Source organism: Crocuta crocuta, unplaced genomic scaffold (genome assembly GCF_008692635.1).
Source record: "Crocuta crocuta isolate KB4526 unplaced genomic scaffold, BGI_CrCroc_1.0 scaffold143, whole genome shotgun sequence".
Lineage (NCBI taxonomy): Eukaryota > Metazoa > Chordata > Mammalia > Carnivora > Hyaenidae > Crocuta > Crocuta crocuta.
Genome location: NW_027529175.1, coordinates 9,023,354 through 9,033,520, shown reverse-complemented (window position 1 = coordinate 9,033,520; position 10,167 = coordinate 9,023,354). Strand labels below are relative to the sequence as shown.

General features: G+C 49.7%; 2 protein-coding genes across 4 annotated transcripts in view; one reads left to right on the top strand and one right to left on the bottom strand.

Moving 5' to 3' along the window:
- SYCE3 (synaptonemal complex central element protein 3) overlaps positions 1-7,028 on the top strand; it is a 29,060-nt gene extending 22,032 nt beyond the window's left edge. For all 3 annotated transcript variants that reach the window (XM_077757878.1, XM_077757876.1, XM_077757877.1), the window contains exon 3: positions 6,716-7,028. In XM_077757878.1, coding sequence (XP_077614004.1) covers positions 6,716-6,873 — 158 coding nt within the window. In that variant the 3' untranslated portion in view covers positions 6,874-7,028. The remainder of the gene's footprint in view (positions 1-6,715) is intronic.
- Positions 7,029-7,213: 185 nt separating this feature from the next.
- Positions 7,214-10,167, bottom strand: part of KLHDC7B (kelch domain containing 7B) — a 4,317-nt gene continuing 1,363 nt past the window's right edge. The window contains exon 2 of the mRNA XM_077757839.1: positions 7,214-10,157. Coding sequence (XP_077613965.1) covers positions 8,310-10,157 — 1,848 coding nt within the window. The 3' untranslated portion in view covers positions 7,214-8,309. The remainder of the gene's footprint in view (positions 10,158-10,167) is intronic.

Genomic DNA, 10,167 nt, shown 5'->3' with positions numbered 1-10,167 from the left:
TCCTCTGGGTTCTCTCTCTCTCTCTCTCTCTCTCTCTCTCTCTCTCTCAGTCTCTTTCTCTGCCTCTCCCCGACTCACACTGTCTCTGTCTCTCTCAAAGATAATTAAACTTAAGAAAAAGTAGGTGAAATCCATATACCATATAATTAACCATTTTAAAGTATACATTCAGTGGCATTTAATACATTCACAGTGTCATACAGCCACCAAATCTATCTAGTTCAAAATATTTTCATCATTCAAAAAAGACTATGTGGGGCACCTGGGTGGCTCAGTCTGTTAAGTCTCTGACTCCTGGTTTCAGCTCAGGTCATGATCTCAATTCTCATGAATCCAAGCCCTGAATTGGACTCTGTGCTGACAGCACGGTGGCTGGTTCAGATTCTCTCTCCCTTTTACTCTGCCTCTCCCACATGTGGGCTCACACTTTCTCTCTCTCAAAATAAATAAGTAAACTTAATAAAAAAAAGACTCTTTGTACCCCAGCCAGTCACCCCCATACGCCTCCATCCTCAACTCTTGGCAACCACCAATCTGTTTTCAGTCTCTATGAATTTACCCATTCTGGATACTTCATATAAATGAATCATATAATATGTGAATCCAGTTTGTTTCTGGCTTATTTTTCTTAGCATAATATTTTCAAGANGTGGCTGGTTCAGATTCTCTCTCCCTTTTACTCTGCCTCTCCCACATGTGGGCTCACACTTTCTCTCTCTCAAAATAAATAAGTAAACTTAATAAAAAAAAGACTCTTTGTACCCCAGCCAGTCACCCCCATACGCCTCCATCCTCAACTCTTGGCAACCACCAATCTGTTTTCAGTCTCTATGAATTTACCCATTCTGGATACTTCATATAAATGAATCATATAATATGTGAATCCAGTTTGTTTGTTTCTGGCTTATTTTTCTTAGCATAATATTTTCAAGGTTCATCAATATTATAGAATATATTAGTACTTTATTCCCCTCTATGGTTGAATAATTATCTGATTGTATGGATATATCATATTTTCTTTATCTATTCGTCCTTTGATTGATTTTTGGGTTGTGTATACCTTTTAACTATTGTGACTAGCACTGCTGTGAGCATCTGTATGCAAGTATGTGTTTGAGTGCCTGTTCTCAGTTGTTTGGAAAATTACCTAGAAGTGGAATTTATGTCTAGCTTTCTGAAGAAGTTCAAACTGTTTTACACAATGATGCACCATTTTACAATACTACCAACAGTATACAAGGGTTTCAATTTCTCCACATCCTTACCAACACTTGTTATTTTCCAGGGTTTAAAAAAAATTATTGGTGGGGCGCCTGGGTGGCTCAGTCAGTTGAGCGTCTGACTTTGGCTCAGGTCATGATCTCACGGTTCGTGGGTTCGAGCCCCGCGTCGGGCTCTGTGCTGACAGCTCAGAGCCTGGAGCCTGTTTCAGAGTCTGTGTCTCCCTCTCTCTCTGACCCTCCCCTGCTCACGCTGTCTCTCTCTCTCTCTCTCAGAAATAAGTAAAACATTTAAAAAATTATTGGATTTTCTGTCTTATTAATTAGAAGTAGTTTCTTAAATATTATAGATATTAACCCATTATCATTTTTAGACATTGTAAATTTCTTCTGCAATTTGTATGAAAACTTTTTGTTTTCTTAGTTGAAAAAAATTTTTGATAGATTCACCAATATTTTTCTTTATGGTTTGTGGTTTTTTAGAAGTCCGTAGATGACAAGTATTTTGCTAAATTTTGATCTCCAAAAGTTATTGTATCTTTCATATTTATATCTTTAATTCATCTGGAGTAACTGTCTTTTTTTCATTGATTTTGCTGTTACTTTTATCATATATTAAATTCCCATATACTTAGGTCTATTTCTAAGCTTACTACTTTTCTTCTATTGGTCTATTTATCTATACCACACCACTTTTAAAAATATGGCCTTATAGGATGTCTTGATATCTAGTAGGGCATATTTCCCTCCTTTTAGCTTTTATTTTTTAAGATTGACTTAGCTATTGGATCTTTACAAACAGTATGAGTGGGGAAGGGGCAGAGAGAGGGGAGTACAGAGGATCCAAAGCAGGCTCCATGCTGACAGCATGAAGCTGATGCAGGGCTCAAACTCATACCTCAAAATCATGACCTGAGCCGAAGTTGGATACTCAACTGAGTGAGCCACCAGGAACCCCTCAAATTCTTTTTTTTTTTTTAAGATTTTTTTATATGTTTTATTTATTTCTAGGAGAGAGAGAGAGAGAGAGAGACAGCATGAGCAGGGGAGGGTCAGAGAGAGAGGGAGTCACAGACTGAAACAGGCTCCAGGCTCTGAGCTGGCAGTCAGCACAGAGCCTGACGCGGGGCTCGAACCCACGAACCGCGAGATCATGACCTGAGCGAAAGTCGGACGCTTAACCGACTAAGCCACCCAGGCGCCCCTAAAAGTGGCCATCTTAAAACCTCTCTGCACCACTAATTTAAGACAACCATCCTAGGCTAAGTTGTTTCATACTAGTTTATTCAGGATTTCTGTTTTCACTTGTCGATAGATTTTATGTACTTCTCACATGCTTCTTCATTAATTTATCCAGTTCTGAAGGATTACTGAGTATTACTTTGATCAGCCAACCATCTTCATAACAAGATTTGTTGACAAGTCCTGGATTTTCTGCAAGAGCTTCATTAATTTCAGTTACTTCCCTTGACAGAGAGTAGAGTTCACCGGCAGCTTTCACACCTTCCAAAGCACCAGACTCCTCTTGTTTGTTCAGTTTTGTCCCAGCACCAGGCAGGCTACAGTACACGACACCCCCCAAAGCTTCCTGTGCAAAATTGCTGATTCCCACTTGTTCCCATACCATTTTCTGTTGTCATCCATTCATGTTTGTCTGTGAATTTACGCCTAGAGAGTAGAGCAGAGCCTGTGCGCAGTGTGGGGACAGTGCCTGCCCTCAGCCTCCAGGGTCCCGGGAGCCCACTTGCTCTGCACCCCTCCTAGGGCCATGTTCCTCCCCTTTTATTAATGTGATTCATTACACTGATTGACTTTCTGATACTCAACCATCCTTGAATTTCTTTTACAAATTCTACTCATCATACCATACTATTTTAACACATTGTTAGGTTTGGTTAGTTCATGTTATGTTTAGAGTTTTATATCTATATTGGTATGAAATAGACCTATATTTTTTTCATACAATCTTTGATTTTAGAACAAACCAGCTTATGGAAAATTATGTATTTATTTTTGTTTATCTCTGTTCTCAAATTTTCTATAATGTAAATAGAATGCTTCTATATCCATAGAGCAAGATTATCACTCTTCTTTTTCTAATTTCTGGAATCACTCGTATTATGTAAGAATGAACTGTTATTTCAAAGTTTGTGGAATTCATCTCCAATACCATCTGGGGCCTGAGATTTGGGAGGTATAGCTTCACCAATTATGTTTAAAATGTTGATTGGTCTGTTTTGCCACAGGTGGAATTAGCCTGTGGCTGTAAACTCCAGGCCCACCTTGGTCCCCTTACCATATGGCTCAGCTGGCCCTTTCGTCATCACTCCTGTACTCCCTGCCTACCTTCCAGGCCCTCAAAACAAATTCACTTACTACACCCCTAAGTGATGTCCTTCCCTCTCCTACCCCAGATTTTTGGAACACGTGATCTTCATCCTTTGAACCTTGCTTTGTTTGTTTATAGAATGCACACGAGTATGAGCGGGGGGGGGGCAGAGACAGAGGGAGCAAGCAGAGAGGGGAATCCCCAGTCAGGCTCCACACCAGCGTCGTGGAGCCCGAACTGGGGCTCAAGCCCGTGAACCGTGAGGTCATGACCTCAGCTGAAAGCAAGAGTCAGGCACTTAAGTGACTGAGGCACCCAGGTGCCCCACGTCTTGGCTGTTTTTTCTTTCTGCATGAGGGTTTAGCCCTCCCCAGCATGTTAGTAAAGTGTGTTAGGTGAGCCCTAGTTGGCTTCTTAGAACATCTGCTGTTTAGGCTTTTCCAGAGGTTATGACTTTGGGTTTGCTAATGTTCAGGCCTTACCAAAAGCTCTCAGAGAGAGCCTGCCCTTACCATCTGGTTCAAAGTGAGACTCCTCCTACCCCGTTTCTCTGTCTCCGTGCCTGCTGCTTATTGCCACACAGCACCCTTCCCAAGGGTGCTGTCATTGTCGTGTATGTTTATTCCGCCTCCTCCCACGGCCCCCAGAATAGACACTTCGTGAAGGCCGGTGTGTCTGTCTTGTTTCTTGCTGTATTGCCAGGAGGCCAGGAGCGCCTTAACAAAATGCCAGCACAGAGGTGTTCAATAAGTACTGAATGAATGAAAAACTCAAGAGGTGCATATTTCTGGAGGATCTTCTGGTGATCATGAGTTCTTCCTTTTCTATGCATTCTGAATTTTCTTCCTTGCATCAAATCAAAGAGGGCTTTGCTCTTGATATAGTGTTTTGGTGTCTCATTGAATTACCTTTTCTAAACTGTGCTTTGGCAGTATGCCAGCTTTCTTTTACCAGTGATTACAACAATAGACATGGAAGAATCACTTTGTATTTAAAGTAGGGATGTTGTCAAAGACATTTCCAACTATATTATATGCTTCTCATAGAATATACCTATAGGAAAATTTTTTCTTAGGATAAAAGTGTGTAATTAAAAAAAATTTTTTTTATATATTTATTTTTGAGAGAGAGAGAGAGCGAGAGAGCACAAGCGAGGGAGGGGCAGAGAGAGAGGAAGACACAGAAGCAGGCTCCAGGCTCTGAAATGTCAGCACAGAATCCAATGTGGGGCTTGAACCCACAAATCGCAAGATCATGACCTGAGCCAAAGGCGGACACTTAATGGACAGAGCCACCCAGGCATCCTTGTTGTTGTTTTTTTAATGTTTATTTATTTATGTGAGAGAGAGAGTATGTGTGTGAGCAGGGGAGGGGCAGAGGCAGAGGGGGACACAGGATCCAAAGCAGGCTGCACGCTGACAGCATCGAGCCCAATGTGGGGCTCAAATTCAGGAACTGTGAGGTCATGACCTCAGCTGCAGTTGGACCCTCAACCGACTGAGCCACCCAGCTGTCCTTCATGGGTTTGTTTTTATTTTATGGTCACCGAGTCTTAAATCCGAGCATGTTTTCTCTACTTTGGCCTTAGGAAATTCAGAGCTAGAATTCCAACTGCTGTGTGGAACCATATGAGACTCATTTCTGCAAGCTTTTTTTTCCTTCTGAATTTTTATTTCTTACCTACTCTAACTCTTTGCCCTGAATATCTCTATTTATTCTATGGTAAGGGTTTCTCCTGTCTTGAACACCATAATCTGTGCTAGGCGTTTTACATACATCAGCCATTTAACCATAACAAGCTGTGAGATTGGGGTGTTGTCCGTCCTTTACAAATGAGGTTGGTAAATTTAAGTCACTTGTTTCTGGTCACACGGGTAGCAGGTAGAGAGAGCCAGAAAGCACACTGCTCTGACTCCCGGGTGCGTGCTGCACCCACTGTCCAGCAGTCTGTAAGGCTGGTCTCCTTTTTAAGATCCGTGTCCCTGGGCACCAATCCCAAGATGCTAGACAAGACCTTCTCTGCGTTGTGGGACAGGCCAGCGATCTCCATTTTAAAAGGTGTCCCAAGTGACTCTCATGCATCCAAAAGCTCAATAATCTTGTACAAGCTGTATAACTGTATGCCCTCTGTTAAGGTACTGCACATAGCTTTTCCAACAATTTTCCCCTAACCAAACATGTCATTTTCTGTAAAACATCAAGTCTGTCGTGCTGCTGACCTTGGTTGTATGTACCTATTCTTGTGCTATTATTATGATGATTTATTCACCTATCTCCTCTTTGGTTAATTTCCTTGAGGACCTAGTTCTCCAAAGTGTCCAGTATGTTTTAGCCCACCAAAGAGCAGTTTTCAGGGGGAGATATATGTACTGTGGTTGGTTGGCTGTCATGCGGAAGGGAGATGAGCTTTGTTCTCTGTAACGATAGAGGGTCGAACCACCCCAGTGTGGTGGGTGCTGCAGGGAGGTGAGGTTTCTCCACACTTCCATTGAATTTGTACAAGAAGCGTGTGTTCACCTATAGGCCCCGGGGATACTGCCCTTGAGTTGCTCTCGATGGGAAACAGCAATAAACTCAGTGCAGTGGTGAGGACCAAAGGACACCTAACGTGGGATGCGGCAAACCTTTCCACAAGGAAGAGTCCCTGCACTGGCCTTCATGATAGCACAGAGGTCCAGGATAGAAGGGGGCAGGCATCCAGGCCACTGTGCATAAGGCAGCATGAGGCTCAGGGCCTTGCAGGAGTACGAATAGTCAGTCCTGCTTGAGCATGTGAGCTTGGACAGGTGTTACGACCCCTCAGGGCTCACCCTGCAACCACGAACTGTAAACTGCAGATGGGTAAGGACCTGAGTTTGCTCTAATTTGTCCTAATATTTTATATCAGACTGGCCTCTAGTCTTAGCATCATGGGCTGATGTATCCAGAAGTTAACACTTGCATGAGATCAGGGAAGTAGTGCTCTGTGTAGGGAATTTTAATAGTGGCTTTTATGAACCCTATAACATGTAGCCTACCAGTTCTCTCTCCTCAGAGTAATTGGGTAACTCAGCGGGATCTAGACTCTGGGATGCTTAGCATGGTTGGAGGCATCTGGCCCTCCCTGGGGTGCTCAGAGCCACGGCCCCACTCTGTAGCCTGATCAGAGCCCATCTGGTTGTTGCAGTGCAAGCCACGTGGATGGCCTACGACATGGTGGTGATGCGCACCAACCCCACACTGGCGGAGTCCATGCGCCGGCTGGAGGATGCCTTCCTCAACTGCAAGGAGGAGATGGAGAAGAACTGGCAAGAGCTACTCAATGAGACCAAGCGCAAACAGTAGGCCCCCTGCCCATGCATGGCCACCATGCTGCCACCTGCCAGTGTGGAGAAACCCCTGGGGCACAGAGCCCTCTCTGTTTGGCAGAGTAACAGTAACCATAATATATAGCTGTATGAACCGTACTTGTTTTTCAATAAACTTATTTTTAAGAACAACCTGAGGACCCCTTTCCGTCCTACCCAGCAGCAAATCAAGCCTTGTGAGCAAAAAATGAGAATTATAACATGTAGATGCTTTCAATGAATTAAACATATTTAGTGCCAATAGCTCTAAGCATAGCATAAAAAGCAAAAATAGGGTCAGATAGGGACAAACCAGGACAGAGGGTGGGACAGGCAGCAGTATTCAGTCAGATTTATTTACCTTCCTGTGATGGATTCCAAAATGGGTAAAGGGGACATTATCTCTCCATCCTGGGCACTGTGCCAGGCGCCCACAGGTGCCCTCATGCCCTCACAGCTCTCCTGAGTAACAGATGTTCATGTTCCCCGCCGCGCAGAGGAGAAGAATGGAATCCGATGTCTGGCTAAGTCCACAGCTATCAGGGGAGAGAGCTCAGGTGAAACCTGGGCCTCACGGAAGAACAGGGGATGGTGGGAAGTGAGGCTGGCTTCTGGAGGGGCAGAGCAGGGGACGGGGGAGAGACCCCACAAGCCGCAGAGGGGCATGGGCCTAAGTGGTTACAGGCAGGGCTACAGACAGCAGAACAGTTTCGCAGGCAGGGCTCTAGGCCTCTGGGGACCAGTTGCACAAAGGAGGGCTACAGGGTCTTTCCCAGGAGGAGCCAACCCGGCTCCCAAGGCCTGAGGCAAGGACATTTTCCTGGGGACCCTCCGTTCCTTGCTCCCCTGTCCCACTCCCTTACAGACCCTTGCGCAGCTTGGAGCCCGAGGGACAGAGCGCAGGGAGTGTGACTCTCTAGCCACCTCCTTCCTTGGCTCAGCAGTCACTCAACCCCTCCACAAGCCGAATCCTGGTCTCCAAGGTCTCTGGCTCTCAGAGCACCAGAGGGACCCACGCACAGATTTTTCCAGGCAGTGTGCAGTGCTGCAGAGAGGACGCCTGGCTCCTGGGAGCCCAGAGAAGGGGGGGAGGGTTAGGGGAGGAGGAGGAGCCCCTGGAGGAGGGGCTGTGAGCCAGCTGAGGCGTGAGGGCAAGAACTGAGTGGAAAAGGCAGTAAACAGCATGCTGTGGTGAGAAGGTTAGAAGCCGGCTAGGGATGCCCAGCAACCAGTTCACAGACGCAAGGAGCCTGAGCTCCCAGGGGGACAGGGCTCTTTCAGGGAAGGGGGTATGGAAGCGGGGTGATCATGAGCTTTATTAGAGCAGAAAAACAAAGCTGTCCCAGAAACAACAGCAGAAGGTTCTGCCAGGCATCTCCTGTGCTCCACTTGCCTCAGACCCCCAGGCCCAGGGTCTCCCTGGAGAGCAGCAGCTCAGAGAGCAGTTTGCAGGCGGCTGGTGGCAGGCAGAGTCAAGATGAATGGACAGAGGACCCCCTTACTTCCCAGAGGAAAGGGCTGCAACTCCCTGGCCTGGAACTGGGCAGTCCCCTCGGAGACTGTAAAGGTGGCCGTGACCTGGTGGTTGAGGCAGTAAATGGTGTTACCCAGCGTGGTGCACCGCAGCGGGAGCGGGTCCGGCAGCGGCAGGGAGGCGGCCCGGCTCCAGGAGCCGGTTACAGTGTTGTAGCGCATCACTGCGGCGCCCACACCCCGCAGCAGGTCGAATCGGTATAGGAAACCTCCCAACGCCACCATGTCGCTGGAACGCCGGTGGCTGGCACTGTAGGGGCACTCGTCCCACGCATCCTTCACGGGGCTGTACCTGAGCAAGCGGTAGAAGAGGTGGCCCCCAGTGACATAGATGTCCCCACGGCAGGCCACAGCCTCGTGTGCCACGGGGAAGGTGCCCGCAGGAAGGGGCGCACGCAAGGTCCAGGCGTCCGTGCGCGGGTCGTAGCGCTCCATGCTGTACAGGCACTCTCCACCAATGGCATAAAGAAGCCCATCCAGGGCCACCAGCTTGAGCTGGGCGCGGGCCTGCTGCATGGGCCGCACCTGGCTCCAGACGTTGGTCAGCGGGTCGTAGCAGAAGACCTCGCTGGAGCAGACGGCCGTGGCCCCGGAGCCGCGGATGCCCCCCGCCACGAACAGGTAGTTGTACATGGTGCAGAGGCCGCAGCCGCGCAGCGGGGCCGCCTCCGGCACCTGAGTCAGGGGCCGCCATGCGTTTTCTTGGGGGTCGAACACGTGCAGGTGCGGGCGAGCAGGCAGGGGTGCAGGCCCCGCTGTAGGAGCCTCCTCCCCACAGGGGCCCCTCGTGAGCCCCGAGCGGCTCACCTGGTAGAGGCTGGGCAGCACGAGGACCCCCAGAACCGCCTGGCCCCGGCCCGTCCGGAGGCTCAGGATGCGCTCCCGGTCAGCCCCGCTCAGCTGCCGGTAGAGGCCCGGGTCTCCCAGCACGTGCAGCAGGTTGTCGCTCATCAAGGCGTAGGTCTCCTGCGCCAGGCCGGGCTGCCCGTGCTGCTGGGCAGAGGCCAGTGCGTCCAGGCAGCTGCCCAGGTCCGGCCGCCGCCGGCGTCGAGCCGCTGCTGCCGGGGGCTCCCGGGCTAGCGGGCTGGGCTTCCGAGGCCCCGCGGCCTCCCCCCGGCTCCCGGGCCTCTGCAGAAGCACCGTGCGTTCTGGGGCCTCTCTCTGCTTTTCTGTGAGGACGACCCCGCTGCCTGCAGGGCAGGGCGTCTCCCCTGGAGCCGCGCCCGGGGCCGCCTGGCTGCCCTCCCGCCCAGAGCTCTCTGCTATTCCACACGTGCTGCGAATCCGTGGCCGGGGGACAGCCTGGGGGACCCCCCTGGCAGCGGGGGAGGGTGCAGGGCCAGGTGGCCTGGGCTCAGGGGACCGTGACGGGGCCCTGGGCATGGCAGCTCCAAGCAGCGGGGAGTCTGGGTGTTTCTCGTCCCCGCCATCTCCTCTGGGGCCTGAGGGCGGGTCTGGAGCAGGGGCCTCCCTGGTGCCCACGCTTCTCTGCTGCTGCTGACACCCAGCCCCTGGGGCCACTCCCCCTGAGGAGCCGCTCCTGGCCCCCGGGCTGGGGGCGGGCCCTGCGGGGGGAGAACCAGGCTCTCTGTTCTCAGGGGGTGCGTTAGTGCTGGGCTCTCTAGGGCTCCTGGGAGCCGCCCGCGGGGCTCCCGCTTGGAGTCGCTCCTGCCTGGGAAAAGGGTGACTCCTAAGAACCATGGAAATAAGGTTTTTCCAGCTGGATGAGCTCTGCGCCTCCTGGCGGTCCTCGCAGAGA